The following is a 16499-nucleotide window of genomic DNA, read 5'->3' on the forward strand; positions in this document are numbered from 1 at the left end:
TTTTGCCGAATTACAAATAAACGAAAAGAGTTTGAAAATTCGAATATAAAACGAGAAGATGATGAAATTAATAATATTCACTGATTGAATGAACTTCGTTTCACATAAATTAGTTAATTTAAGAAGTAGGAAATGGAATCTGTACGGTTAAGAAATTTAGGATAAGAAATGAGTTGTCGGTAACCGTTCCCTTTGACGGCAATCTCTCTCCGTTGAAAATATAATCTTGGGATTCGTAAACCGTCAGTGGAAGTTCCAAAGGCTTTTATAAATTCACCAGTCAGCTGGCTGGTAACTTTTGTGCCGGTTTGCTCAAGTTTCCATTATTCCTCGTTCCCATTGTGGATCCTCTTCAGTTTCGCGCTCGAAATTCAGGATACAGAATCGATTTTAATATCCTACCGTTCGAGAGGCCTCGTCGAACTACAGATAAGTAATTTCATTAAAAGTATAAACGTGTATCGATTAGCAGCGGTGTTTGACAACGCTATAAATCTGGTTTTTAATGGAACACGTTTAATTCTATAACCAAGTTTGTTTAACTGTAAATCGATGCAAGGTTGCTGGAAATAGAAGTGTAATTTGGGGGTGAAAGATTTGGTGATTTTGGGACGAAGGGATTTGTTTGGGAATATTTAGAAATATTTTAGGAAGCCTGTAGGTGACGAAAATTTAAGGACCTGACATTTTAGCAGCCTGTAAATTTAGAAAGATATGAATTTATTAACTCTGTGCACTTTGAAATATTATTTTGCTAAATGTCCCTCAGAAGGGATAACAGAGTACAAAATGTTAAAATTAAAAAATCTTGAAATTTGCAAATGCAAGAATTTAGAAATGTTAATATTTGCGAACACAGTAATTTGCAAGTTCAAAAATTTAGAAATATTAATTTTTGTAAGTACAGTAATTTATTAAATAAAATTATATCATTCTTCTACAAAATATTTTATCCTTCGAAACCCGTCATCTGATCCGCAACAATGTAACGATTTCCGGTGGTTTCCGCAAACGGAAACACGTCATACAAGCGAATTACGTCGTTATAAAGGAAAATTGTGCGTGCTATTACGAAGTAAAATGTTATTACGTTAATAAAAGGGAAAATTATATCGTTTCGTTCTACGAGAAAATGATATAGCTCGTTACGAGGGAACATTATATTTCGTTTTATACAACCGCATCGTTTTGATGTTCCCGCGAATTTGAAGGTCGTTGTGGAGTTAGTGCACGTCGTTTACAGGAACTGGGTTAGGTTAACAGCCCTGATAAGGTGAATAGATAAACATGTCCGATCGAAAAGTCGGTTATTCGTCAAGGTTATATGAAGGGATATCACCTAATGAATTTATAACAATGGCTATCCTCCATAGTTATATCTTTTTTTAAAGTCTAAAACATTAACGTTAGAGTATTCTTTTATTGTCATTACATGTACGATAGATTTATATTATATTATATGTATAATATATGTATGACATGTCTATATGATATGGTATATATGATATGTCTATAATATATGTACAATGTATTTATAATATGTCTATAACATATGTGTAATGTATCTATGACATGTCTATAATATATGCACAATGTATCTATATGTATATAACATATGTATAATGTATCTATATGTCTACAACATATGTATAATGTACATATTATATGTCCATAACAGATATATTATAATATTCATATATTATAGATGTAATGATATAAGAAATGTGTAATGCTAATTAATGGCATCTACAGTTTGAAAGTGCCATATAGCGAACAACTTTTGGGTGTCACTTTCGAGACATTTAACCACAACGTCATTTCAAGTGATTATCGTCACGCGTTGTAAATGATTTCCACCGTAATTGAGTCCTCGTTTCACCAGTTTGCCAATAAACAATAAACGTTCGTCGAATAATTAAATTTACGGAAATCGGTATATTTTGCAGTACTGCGTTGGAATAAATATCGGCATATAATCGATACTTTCGAAACCTTAATTATGCATCTGTCGTTTTCTCGAATGCGCATCCAATAAAAGTTTCAGCCTGATATTTCTATGACTAATATACAGGGTGTTGCATAACTATTTGTATAAATATAAATCTGTCCTTTTTTTTCGACACATTTGGTCATTAAATTCTGTAATACTAATTAAGTTCTCATAACAATAATACTTTTCGTTGTCCTTTGTCATAGAAACGCCGACCGTTTAGCAGGATAAAAGCGAAACACTTTGTACAGACTTTCTCTGCGCTTTGATAGGTGTTTTTATAATTCAAGAACCGAGCCTTAAACCCCAGCTATACTATTTACTTGTCAGATGCGTCGATCAGCGGTGCTACAATATTAAAACAAACAATGTTAAAATGTGCGAATCTATTATACTTAAACTTCAATTATAAGATTAAAAATTCGAGTGAAATTCATCGCATTTAGAATGCGTCATCTGATGTATGGCAAATTAATTTTCGCAAATAATCCCTTCGTTGATACATACTTGAATCAGCTTCAGAGAAAATTCGTACCCATGAAAGGGTTAAGGTAGTTTCTTTAATAGAATTTCAATTCTCGATCATCATTGACCTAACTGTTCGATGTTCCCGTCTATAGACAGAGTTTCGCGTTTGCATATCCCTGACCAACGAAGCGAGCATAGGTACACCCAAGTGTTTGTCCACAGTACACATTACGTGCGTGTGAAATAGATCGATGGAAAACGTGTCTCGGTTAGTGGGTCTAGTTCACTGGAATTACACGGTGGATCGTACACAGTAGAGACATGCGAACTGTTCAGAACGAACGACGGTGACCTTACCGTTACACATGACATTCTTTTTTCTTCCCCGTCTGTCGTTTTATCCTGCGATCTTGTTCAAAATAACCGTGGATTTTTCACCTTACAGCTTTTTGTAGCATCTCTATTTTTCTTGTTGGTCTTTCGTCGTCAGAATTTCCGCCGTTGTTCGCAGTCGACTGAATGGTTAAGATTGTTAACGAAATCGGGCAGAGAAATTATTCGAACGGCAATTATTTATCAGTCGACGCTCGTTCAAATAACCGTGGATAATTTTCCACCTGGTACTTATACGAGCTCTTCTAGCTTTTCTTTTCTTTTTGCTCTCTCGTCGTCGGATCCAATTTCCGCCGTTGTCTCCTGCGTGTCGGTGCACCGACTGAAGGGTTATTGCGAACAAAATCGGGGAGAAATTGTTCGGACCGGAATTTATCTGTTACAACGTTTCGATCCTCGAATCCTCTTCAGACGCCATGTTGTAAGGGTCCAAGGTGACGGTTTCGTAAGGTGACCCAACTTGGACATTTAACGCTAAATGCGGTCACAATGACCTTTGAATAAGTTTCTTATTTCGAGTTAGTTAAGATGGTCTAATTTTCAGTCAGTAAAGTTTGTTAAATTGGTTTTGGAATCTGTTAATCTGAGACGAAGAACGTACATTCGTTCATGTGTTATCGTTCGTCTATTTTTCAGCTTCGTTAATTTGAAAGTTTGGGTGCATACTCTGATAGGTTCAGCGTTAAGGAAAGTAGATATCCTTTAACCGAGAATATCCGAACGCTGGAAACTCGAATCATTTAAAATTTACCTGAATAAAGGAGAGGAAACGTCGCAAATATTCGTCACGATTCTGCTTACATAAATCATTCCCCTGCCACGCACCATGACGCGGTTCCTTCGTTTTTATTTTTCAGCCGACTGTTGCAAGGTAATTTATCAAGGTGCCAGTGAAAAAAAAAGAATTCACGACAGAAGTTGCCGGCACCCCTGACCTTTAATTCCGTGGCCCTTCCATATTTACGAGAATTTCGTTTCATGTTTCGTTATCTGTAGGGCAAGGGTGTGAATCAGCACTGCACGATGAAAACACGGAATTTTATATGAATAGCGATTCAGGTCAAACATATTCGCATAGTGACCATTTTTTCTTCTTATATTGTCAAAGAAACGTTCGAGCATAATTTGAAATTCATCGTTTTTTTTTTTAATTCAAGTTTTACGTCAGGTCATTAACGATGTTAATCGTAGATTTTATTTATAAATTATTTGTGCAAAATTTGTTTGATAAAATTTTTTGGAAACTCCTGAAAGAAATAGAAATGGTGAAAGATATGGATGAGAATTAGTTACTGAAAGAAATATTTTAAATATTCTGTCAGAAACTCATTTTTATATTTTGACAAAAATTGAATAGTTAAAATCAGTATTTATTTTCACCTTCCATTTTCGGTGTAACTTTACTGATTCGCTAGAAATTCAGCAATATTTAAGTACATTTTCTATAATTATAAATATAAATAGAATTACATTTGTGAATGAAGTTCTATTTCTGCGAAAGGTGAAGTCACCTTCAGCCAACTTTGGAACTGATAATAGAAAGGTTAATTCAAATTAGCCCAAGATAATGGGAAAGTAGCGAAAAGATTAACTTTAAAATTAGAATAAATGAGTGAATTTGAGAGCGCCATCGTTCGGCTAACAACGTGCACTACCCTACGTCGTTAGTCGTGTGAGAAAAAAAGAGATCTAAAATAACGAGAATGAGAAGATAACGATCTACTTGTGACCCTCTTGTTTCTCACCACGTTTGCTTGTTCTGCGTACAAAATTCATACACCGAGACCATTGTATACAATCCCTCTGCAAATCGTTACAGTGCGAAATGACGTAATTTCTCGACACGTTGTACATTTTGTGATTAACTTTTATGAGGAATGCAAATATTAAACGCGATTTTTTGTTCGTAATTTAATTAATCAGTGATTATCGATTGACTTTTAATTCGTAATTAAATACCTTGGAGTTCAATTATTTTAATTAATTATTTAATTGGTAATTCATTTTAAATGCTTGTTAAATTGAGGATTGTAAGTTTTAAATATAATTCTGTATACATTTCAATTTTATCGATAATTAGAATTCAGGTTATAATTAACGAAGTTATTCGAGAAATCGTAATTGAAGATTTTGATTGATTGATTGAAAAATTTTAAAATGAATTTTTGTTTACAGAAAAATAAATTTTAACGAAACATCGAATTAAAAATTCTGCATGTTTATGATAATAAATTTCTAAAAATGAAAATTGATAATTACAATTGTTTCTAATAAGTTGCACGCTGTTTATATTGAAATAAAAAAGTTTACTGTATTTTAATAGTGGTATTCATGTACGAAGGTTAAAAGGAAAAATATGTCGTGGAAAAAGCTCTATTAAGAGCTTACAAAAAGCGTCAAACGATAAGCACATAAAAAGCATCTCATGATCGATGACGTATTAACGAGGTAAATGTTATGACATTATAGAAATAATCAATAGAAAGTTAACGAAAATAGAGTGTCTACATAACATGTGCATTTTCATAAAGTTTAAAGAACGACTGAAAATATCAAACGTATTATTCACATTTATATTCTTAAATAAATAATGAGATAACATTATTATCTGTGAAGAAAGTACACCACTCGAAAATTCTTAACTTCTCAGAATTTCTAAGAAATTATTACTATTACCTTAATTAATGCATTACTTATTTGATTATCACTATTTGCAGAGATTTATATATCTAGACACTGTTATATAAACCTTAATTTTTGCGGTCATTATATTTTATAGTTTTGTATTTCAAAATGCCTCATGCAATAAAAAACTGGATTTTAGAAATCTTAACTTCTATGAAAAATTAAACATAATATACGTTATACAGGTTATATAAACTTGCTATAATTAACAAAATTGGTTATAATAAAGTAGGTATAGCTAGACATATATTACACAAATCAAACTAGTTATAATAAATCTTGTATACAAATATAACTAGACATAATGTATATCGTACAAATTATACAAAACCTATAATAAACCTTGTATGTACACATATAATTAGATACAAAAAATTTCATACTGAATCAATAATTAGTATGAGTACCTGTATATCCTGAAATCTTTATATCCTCCATTCCCAAGTTACGGATATCCACAATTCCGAATACCTACATTTCCAAATCCTTATATCGCTAAATCCATTCATTTCCAAATTCTTACATCCCCATATCGCTACGTCTCCAAATTGCTACATCTCTAAATCGGTATATCCCCAAATTCCTTCATCCCCAAATTGTCATGTCCCCAAATTGCTACGTCTCCAATTTGCTATAGCCTCCAATCACTACGTCCCCAAATCGCTGCGCATCCTAATCGCTATGACCCTTAAATCCTTATGTCTCCAAATCGGTACGTCTCCAAATTGTCATGTCCCTAAAGCACTATGTCCTCAACTTTGTCCAAAACGATATATCCCCAAATCGCTACTTCCCCAAACCCTTATATCCCCAAACCGCTACTCCGATTACTATGAACGTGTTTTGTACACATCCCACCAAAAAATTGCCCAAAAATCGAAAATTACATAACTGTTTATATTATATATAACATAATTAACAATAAACAATAGAAAAGAATATGTGCACCCTAATTATCACAGTTTAATATCATTTGACCTACATCGCAGGAATATCCATCTAATGTGCATTTCTACCGTAGCATTGCTACAATCAGATAATCTGTATTATCGCATATCATCGATACAAAGCATTATTACGGGCTGCACATTCACAACAAAGGGATTTCGGACAATATTCGATCAAACTGCGATGATCGGACAACTCTAACTACATAAATTTTAACCCTTCCGTTGTAATATTGTTGCGTAACAGAAAACTTGATACAAATTTAACTTTAATTTAATTTTAATTTTAATATTAATTTTCACTTAATTAATGTGAAATATTAGTTTAAAATTCGATGTTATTTAATGATAAAAGCTGAAAATAATTAAACGTTAATATTAATGATAATTAACATCTAATAATTGAAGCTACATAAATCACGTATGCCAAATACGATACCTAAATATTAATTAATAATGAAACTTAAAAGAGAGTTAAAAGCCTTAAAATGTCAATAAATAATTGGAGTGACATTACAATTACATGTAAAATAAATATTAGGCTAATCAAGGTACTTAAATTAACTAATATTAAAAAGTGGCTGTAAATCAAAGAAATGAATGAGTTCAAGGAATATCACGTGAAATGCACTTGCATCTTACGTCACGATTAAGGAAGAGGTGCGGTGGAATACCTTGAAATAAATCATTAAACATTGATATTTAAACGATGGAACATGGAAACTAGGCTTCGAATATCGCGTGACCCAATGCCCTTTTCTTGCTGCCCAATAAGCAAATAACGTCGAAGATTCCAAGATTAGTCGACATGGAAATCGAACCTTTCAAAAATCCCATAAATAAGAAATTTTAGAATTTTTTAAAAAGAAAATGAAAGTAGCTTTTTTGAAACCTCATAAAATTTTTAAAGTATGTCCTATAGATATATGTTATTCTTTTATTATAATTATAACACATGAACGATAATTTGATCAAAATGGCTGAAAAGAATTCACTGCCTCAAACATCATAATTCCATAATAGATTTAACACAACACAATTCCTAATGGAAAATCGCGTTACAGGAAACACCCAGTATATCAGCCTCATGTAATCGCGCGATGCTACATTTACCACAACTTTAACGAGTACTATCGATAATGCAACCTCGAACAGGCTTTCAGCGAAATAAAGTGGAAAAATGTGTCATCCAGAACGATGCAATTTTTTTGCTCTCTTCTATTCATAGAGAGAAATAACGCCAACTTATATTGGAGGAATGCTTTGCAATTTATCTACTATCTTAATCGGACGATTCACATCATCGTTGATAAGAATCTGATACATGAACTTTCGAATTTGATATATGTATTATTTACACAAGATAAACTCTCGTCGCGTAATCTCATGCTTACTTTCTTTGTTTGAACGAATTATTCATACAGATACTCATAAGATGTTCCTTTATCAACCTGTTTTATGTGTTAAACTGACTCACTATAAACCTGTCTCTGTGTCAACTTGCTTCATGTATCAAACTGACTCACTATGAACCTGTCTCTGTATCAACCTACTTCATTTATCAAACTGACTCACTGTATGAACCTGTCCCTATATCAACCTGTCTCTATATGAACCTCACTCTGCATCAAGCTGTTCCTGTATCAATAAGATTTTTTATGTAACTGTCTCTGTATCAAACTGACCTACTACGAACCAGGCTCTATGTCAATCTGGCTTTGTATCAATCAGTTCCTGTATCAACCTATCCCTGTATGAACCTGGTTCTGTATGAAGCTATTCTTGTATCAACCTGTTCCTGTATCAACCTCTCCCTATATCGACTAGGTCCTGTATGTAGCTATCCACTATAAACCTGACAAACTGACAGGTCAAACTGACCCACTATAAACCTGGCCCTGTATCAATCTGTCCCTGTATCAATTCATTCCTCTCTTATCTTGTCTCCATATCTACTTGTCCTTGTATCAACTTGCCCACTTATCAAACAGTCCCTCCAACTGTCCCTGAAACTGTGTCTAAGTCAACATACCCCTGTGTCAACTTGCCTTCGTACTAATTTAGCCCTATATCAACTTATCCCTGTATTAATTTGCTTTTACATCGACTTGTAGTAATCTGGTCATGTATCAACCTATAGGTCTATTAACTTGCCACCATACTAATTTGCTCTCGTCAAGATGTCAAGATATCCACATCTATCCATCACCTTCCAGAATCCTTCCATATCCACATTTTTAACTTGTCGACATACAAAGCTGGCTCTGTATCACAATCTGTCCTTATATCAACCTGTTCTTGTATCTACTTATTCCTATATCAACTTGTCCCTATATCAACCTGTTTCTATATCAACCTGTCTCTATATCAACCTGTCTCTATATCAACCAGTCCCTATATCTAAGTACTTGTCCCTATATCAACCTGTCCCTATATCAACCTGTCTCTATATCAACCAGTCCCTATATCTAAGTACTTGTCCCTATATCAACCTGTCTCTATATCAACCAGTCCCTATATCTAAGTACTTGTCCCTATATCAACCTGTCTCTATATCAACCAGTCCCTATATCTAAGTACTTGTCCCTATATCAGCTTGTCCCTATATTTACTTGACAACCCATCACTTGCTACTACCATACCAAAACTAATTGTCACCTGCTACAACCATATCAAAATTAACCCAGAAAACATCATAGCCTTACGACTTTTACGTTTCGTTTGCAGAGGTCAGCACGATCAGACTCGTCGGGAGTTAGCTGAGTGCAGGCTGTTAAATCGGAGGTTCTTTGTGACCCGGGCATGGTCTTAGGGACGACGGCGGGGCGATGACGCTCTACCACCGTCCGTCGTCATCGTCAGGAGTCCCTCAGGACTCATCCTGTCTCCCGGACCTGTTCCCGACTTTGGTCTCGATCCTAGTTTCCAACAACGAACGTTGCTGTTGCCATTCAACCAGCAAACTAGCAAAGACGAACGCGGGTTACGCGTTCGTGAAGAGGTATGAAAGATCGACCTCATCGGCCTTATCGAGATCACGGACAGGCGATGCCCCTCGAGGAGGTTCAAGGATTGCTACTACCACCTTCCAGAACAGGTAAAATAATCTTATTACTCATCTAACCTTTTACTCGTATGAGTCATCTGATATCTAAGTAAATCCTCTTTGATTTTTTAATAAAACGCAACTTTAAGTTAGCAACAAGGAGGAAGGGTCATAAAACTGGATTAAGAATTAGCTTATTCAAATTTTGTCTGTTGACCTTCCACAATTTTTTCTCTGTTTGCGAATTTCGTGGAAGTCGAGATTAGTTGATAATAGATAACCAAGTAGATCTAAATCTAATTTAACGATTTACATGAATGATAATGTAATTATAAATGATCATCTATTAAACAGAATTTCCTGGTCTACGTTTCCAACATAAAACTTCTAAGAATTAAAAGTCAAATTTCAATAGTTACTTCAATGGTCAATAACTTAGAGATAGAGCAAAGTCTGTCCCAATTTATCTGAGATTCATTAACGCGTTCAATTGAAACCCGATCGAACCGAACTGGATCTGATCAAGTCTCTCCCCGATCAAACTCTGTTAGCTTGCCGAGATCAATGATAAATTGAATTCTAACTTGATTAGGATCAACTTCGAACAGAGATTATCTATGGTACTCGAACGTGACCTAAATTGAGTGGTCCTCAACTTCGTCTACAATGATTACAAATATCACAATAGACATATTTGAAAAATTAGTGTTAGATTTAAAGATAATTAAGATATTAGAGTATGACTTTTAAGATCTAGAATATGACTTCTAAGATCTAGAATATGACTCCTAAGATCAAGAACATGACATTTTACATCTGATTAACATTACACATCGACTAAGAGATTAATTATTTAAACAAAATTTGAAACAGAGCAAGATGGATTAAAACGTAAATGGATTTGACTTTGGCATAGGTTACTCGAGGCCCGGTAAAACGGAGGTTAATTACCACTTAGCAACGTTCCCGAGATGACTATCGTCGTGTTCTTAATTCTCTTAATAAAATTCACCGTCGATTTACTACCCTTGCAATTATCCCAAACGAAATCACACTTTCAATCAACTCGATTATCGCGGAATGTTATTTAATAGAAACAACTAAAGATAATACGCAAAGTTTATTTATGGGACACTCGAAGATTTCGAGTAACGTTAACCTTAATACAATTTTGGTATACACATTGTGCTGTTATATTTATATGTACAAATTTAATTTTTATATATGCAAAATCTTCATGCAATTCTGCTATTATATGCTGTTATATATACACAAAGTTAATGTTTATATATACAAAAGCAGTCAGTAGTCAGTGAGTCAGTAAGCAGACAGTAAGTCATTTAATGTTTATGTAAGTACCTTGATGTTTATATAATTTCCTACCAAAAGTTGAAAATGTGAGCTGGGATATTGCAAGGCACTGTAGACTATATTACAAATCACTACGTCCAAAAATACCTATTTCCCCAATTTGCTATAGCCCCAAATCGGTGTATCCCCAAATTAGCATATTTCCAAATCCCTACGCCCTCAAATCGCTATGACTCCAAATTAGTATCGCCCCAAATCGGTACATCTCCAAATCTCTACATCCCCAAATTACCACGTCCTCAAATTCCCAAGTCCCCAAATTCTCACGTCCCCGAATTCCCAAGTTCCCAAATTCCCACGTGACCAAATTACCACGTCCCCAAATTCCCATGTCCCCAAATTCCCACGTGACCAAATTCCCACGTCCCCAAATTCCCACGTCCCCAAATCCCCACGTCTCCAAATCGCTACGTCCTCAACTTGCTATAGCTCCAAATCGCTACGTCCCCAAATCGATACATCCCCAACTTCTCGCGTTCCCAAATTCCCACGTCCCCAAATTGCTGCGTCCCTAAATCGTCACGTCCCCAAATCGCTACATCCCCAAATTCCTATCCCCCGAATTTCCTATACTTCCAAAACGCTACATCCCCAAATCACCACATCTAAAAACGCGAGCTAGCATCTTGCAAATCCCCCTTAGCTACAAAAAATCTTGCAACCCAAATTAATGAACAGTACTACTGCCCAATAAACCATATCATTCGAACAATTCCCCTCAATTTTAAAAACATGAAAAATTCTGAAGAAAAGTGGCTAGTAATTCAATGACCAAGTACCAAAAGTAGATAGGTTAAGAAGTGAAGTACGAAGGCAGCCATGTTTGAATCGTAAATGCAAGTCCTTTCGTTTCATTTGAGGAATTAACAGGACTCCAATGTGATGTCCGAAGTGGATGTCTTTGGTGTCGGGCTCATTTTGGTTTCTCTGTTTTACGACAGGTAACCGGGGACCTCTGAATGTGACGATTGTACAGGTCGGGAAAGGAAATGGGGGCGGTGGAGATGGCGGAAGTGATTTACTGAGATTGGAACCACCGTCGGATTTAAGGCCAACTCCGTCGCCCTTATCCGATACCAGTGCCACACTACAGTCTGACAACAATGATACCTTTAGTGGAGGTGAGGCTTTTAATGATTATTTTATCTTTTTCCTTTATGTACTTTCTTAAGTTCTTTCGTTGCTGTTTCTTTTACGGTGTTTGCACGAGGTGTTGGAGAAATACTTGCATGCTTTTGTTGAAATTATAGATTGGTATTTGTGATAATTTATAGAGTTGGAAGGTTGAAATTTGCTTGTGGATAGTGTAATTGGAGAATTAGTGGGGTTGTGGATTTTTAGGTTTGTGGAGTTGGAGAGTTGAGGGATGGAGAGTTTGTGAGTTTGAAATTGGCGGGAAATTGGGAAGGTTGCTTTGGTGACGGGAAAAATTGAAATCTTTAAGTTCGAGATGAGTAAATTCTCAAATTTCTAAATAAGGAAATTCTCAAGTTCTCAAATTTTGAAATTCCCGAATTCTTAAATTTCCGAATTCTCAAATTCCCGAATTCTAAAATTTCCAAATTTCTAAATTCCCGAATTCCAAAATTTCCAAATTTCCAAATTCCCGAATTCCAAAATTTCCAAATTCCCACATTCCCGAATTCCTAAATTCCAGAATTCTAATTTCCCGAATTCCAAAATTTCCAAATTCCCAAATTCCCAAATTCCCCAATTTCTAAATTCTAGAATTCTAATTTCCCGAATTCCTAAATTTCCGAATTCTCAAATTCCCGAATTCCTGAACTCCCAAATTCCTAATTTCCCAAATTCCCAAATTCCCGAATTCCAAAATTTCCAAATTCCCACATTCCCGAATTCCCAAATGTCCAAATTCCCAAATTCCCGAATTCCTAAATTCCAGAATTCTAATTTCCCGAATTCCAAAATTTCCAAATTCTCAAATTCCCCAATTTCTAAATTCCAGAATTCTAATTTCCCGAATTCCTAAATTTCCGAATTCTCAAATTCCCGAATTCCTGAACTCCCAAATTCCTAATTTCCCAAATTCCCAAATTCCCGAATTCCAAAATTTCCAAATTCCCATATTCCCGAATTCCCAAATATCCAAATTCCCAAATTCCCTAATTTCTAAATTCCCAACCCCCTAAATTCTCAAATTTCTAAATTCCCAACCTCTTAATTTCCCGAATTCCAAAATTCCCAACCCCCTAATTTCCTTAATTCCCATATTCCCAACCCCTAATTTCCCAAATCTCAAACCTACCTCCTAAATTCTCAAATCACTAAGTTCCTAAATTCCTCAATATCTCCTCTTACCTTCTTATTGGAAAGCTTTTACTTCTTCCACCATCACCATAACTTCCCCCATAAATATCGTAAAAGGTAATCAATGTACTTTTACCCTCCATATTCCTTACCTCCTGTATTCTAAGTATACATAGTTTGTAAAAGTGCAAAGTATGCAGGTCCTGATCCTTTTAATACTCGTGTCAGTGTGCACAGCTGAAATATTGACGATGAAGGATCGACTTACGCTTAGCTCGCAGTGGAAGGGTAGATGACGTCATATCCTGCTACGGGAAACGTTTCAGAGGTTAGGTGCCGGTTACATTTAGGTTGCTAGCTACTGGTGTGAGGAAAAATTCACTGCATTGTTACATCAATAATAGGAACTATAAACAACATTTTGTTCGTTATTTTTTTAAAATGAACATTTATTTATTTCTCATATTTTACTTGACTTTATTCGGAATTTATTTTAGAGGGTAACTTTGTGTTTATCTTTTTGTAGTTTATTTTAGAGAAACACTTTGTATTTATCTTTTAACTGTTTATTTTGGAAATTTTGTATTTATCTTTTCATGCAGTTTTTATTTCGAAAACTTTGTATTTATATTTATCTTGAAAATTGTACTTATAGTTGTTCAAGGAGGAGAAGTTAAAAAGAGGACCATTAAAATAAATGTATTCAGTTGAAAATTTTTAGTAATTAATTTCTGTCTACGTTTTTTATCTTACATGAAAAAAAATGGCGAAAGATTTATTATTTATCACATATGTTTTGTGAAGTTTACAAGTATCACTGTCCATATGTAGTATGTGAAGTTTATATATGTTATTTATCACATATGTAATGTGAAGTTCATATAAGTCATTGTCCACATATGTCACATGAAGTTCATATAAGTCATTGTCCACATATGTACATGAAGTTCATATAAATTATTTATCACATATGTTATATCAAGTTCACATAATTCTGTCCACATATGTTACATGACGTTCATATTAATTATTTGCTACATATGTTACATGAAGTTCATATAAATTATTTATCACATATGTTATATCAAGTTCACATAAGTCTTTGTCCACATATGTTACATGAAGATCATATAAATTATTTGCTACATATGTTATGTGAAGTTCACATGAATCATTTACTACATATACGTTACGTCAAATTTACAAAAATCATGTACAATATACATATGTAAAATGCACATAAATTACTTCCCACATATGTTACATAAAATTCACATAATTTATAAGACGAACCGAATATAAATTACAACATAAATCACTAAATAATTTATTTTATAACAAAGAGTAATAAAACTAAAATACTAGAAGTACATTATGTACAATACAATTTATTTTCATTTTATATAAAAAATATTTATACATCATACTTAAGATTATTTTAAACATAAATTCATTTCTACAACATTTAACAACCCCTGATATGTATATTCACCCCTAACAAGCAACAGATTTTAACACGAGTTACAATAAAGAGAGAAAAGGAACTGATTTGAAAAGCCATTAATCACGAGTGTACGGTTAGAATATCGGATTTTTTCCCGCGTGACAAACTTTAATTCTCCATCAGATTGTTTCCACCGGTTCGAGGTCCATCTGTGACCGATATTTACTCACCAAATAATTGGATTACTTACACCGCCTCGTTTCTATTCGGGTTTTGTGCGATTTTTTTCACCGCCGATTGCCAGTTTTGCAAAGAGAGAATTACTGGCTAAAAACGTGAATCGATGCGCGTCGAACGAACGCCATTTTCCTCTTTTACGAACCGTTTCACGCGCGTTGCGCGCATTTCTATTCGTTCTTGTCGATTATTTAATTCGCAAGGGAGACATAGAAATACATTCTGAACATAGAAATAGAAAATATTTATGAAATGTAGATATTTATGGCAATGAAATTATTTTTAGAAATTCGGGATTTGGAAATTTACGTATTTTGGAAGTTAGAGGTTTGGGAATATAGGGATTTCAGAATTTGGGGATTTGGGAATGTGGGGAATTGGGAATTTAGGGGTTTGAGAATTTAGGGATTTGAGAATTTGGGGATTTGAGAAGTTGGGAATTTGAGAATTTGGGGATTCGAGATTTTGGGATTTGAGAATTTGGGGATTTGAGAATTTGGGGATTTGAGAATTTGGGAATTTGAGAATTTGGGGATTTGAGAATTTGGGGATTTGAGAATTTGGGGATTTGAGAATTTGGAGATTTGAGAATTTGGGGATTTGAGAATTTGGGGATTTGAGAATTTGGGGATTTGAGAATTTGGAGATTTGAGAATTCGGGGATTTGAGAATTTGGGGATTTGAGAATTTGGGAATTTGGGAATTTGGGAATTTGGGAATTTGGGAATTTGGGAATTTGGGAATTTGGGAATTTGGGAATTTGCGAATTTCGGAATTTGGAAAATTGGGAATTTGGGAATTTGGGAATTTGGGGATTTGGAAATTTGGGGGTTTGCGAATATAGGGATTCGAGAATTTAGGGATTTGGGAATATAAGAATTTGAGAATGTAGAAATTTGAGAATTTAGAGATTTGAGTATTTAAGAATTTGAAAATTCAGGAATTATGAAATTTTACTTCACAGTAAAATTATAAATTTACAAACTTCTTATTTTGAGATTTTATAAATTTACAAATTTAGTAATTTGAAAGCATAGAAATTTGGAAATTCACCTATTTAGTAATTTAGGTCCTCGTAAACGTAGAAATTTCATAATTTGTGATCTTCAGTGTTTACATAATTATGATAAATTTTCAGGTGTCGATCCACGATTACTGTTGGGTGGCACCGGTGGCGACCATAACACGTGGGAAGGTCGTTACCACATGAAAGAACATCGGCGTGCAGGAAAAGCTACCTTTCAAGGTCAAGTTTACAACTTCCTGGAGCGTCCAACCGGCTGGAAGTGCTTCCTCTACCACTTCTTTGTGTGAGTACATATTTCAAAATATATTATATGTTCAAAAATAAGAGAAGTTTTAATGGCCTCTTATCATAGTAAACTCATACGTGTCGGTTTTCTGATGTATCATTCAAGGAACGAGACAACAGTGTCTCTTTCACTGTAAACTTTGTGAAACCACAGTGATAAAACACTTGTGATAGGACGTTTGTATTGTTTACAACACATGCATTGTTTTAACACAGTTTTGGACTATGTATAATAGAAACGTATTTTTGGACTATGTACTTGAGAGTAAATGCAGGTCTGATGTTGACAATTTTCTCATAAAGTGGTGTTTGAAATAGAAAGTATGATGGAATTTAAA

The 16499-nt window shown here is 34.3% G+C and overlaps 1 protein-coding gene across 1 annotated transcript in view; it reads left to right on the plus strand.

The window, feature by feature from the left end:
• LOC143265756 (uncharacterized) overlaps positions 1 to 16163 on the plus strand; it is a 29158-nt gene extending 12995 nt beyond the window's left edge. Inside the window, exons 2-4 of the mRNA XM_076539513.1 lie at positions 9211 to 9580; positions 11842 to 12021; positions 15988 to 16163. Of these exons, the coding sequence (XP_076395628.1) occupies positions 9487 to 9580; positions 11842 to 12021; positions 15988 to 16163 (450 nt within the window). The 5' untranslated portion in view covers positions 9211 to 9486. The remainder of the gene's footprint in view (positions 1 to 9210; positions 9581 to 11841; positions 12022 to 15987) is intronic.
• Positions 16164 to 16499: the final 336 nt, after the last annotated feature.

This window comes from Megachile rotundata, chromosome 2 (genome assembly GCF_050947335.1).
Source record: "Megachile rotundata isolate GNS110a chromosome 2, iyMegRotu1, whole genome shotgun sequence".
NCBI classification, from domain to species: Eukaryota; Metazoa; Arthropoda; class Insecta; order Hymenoptera; family Megachilidae; genus Megachile; species Megachile rotundata.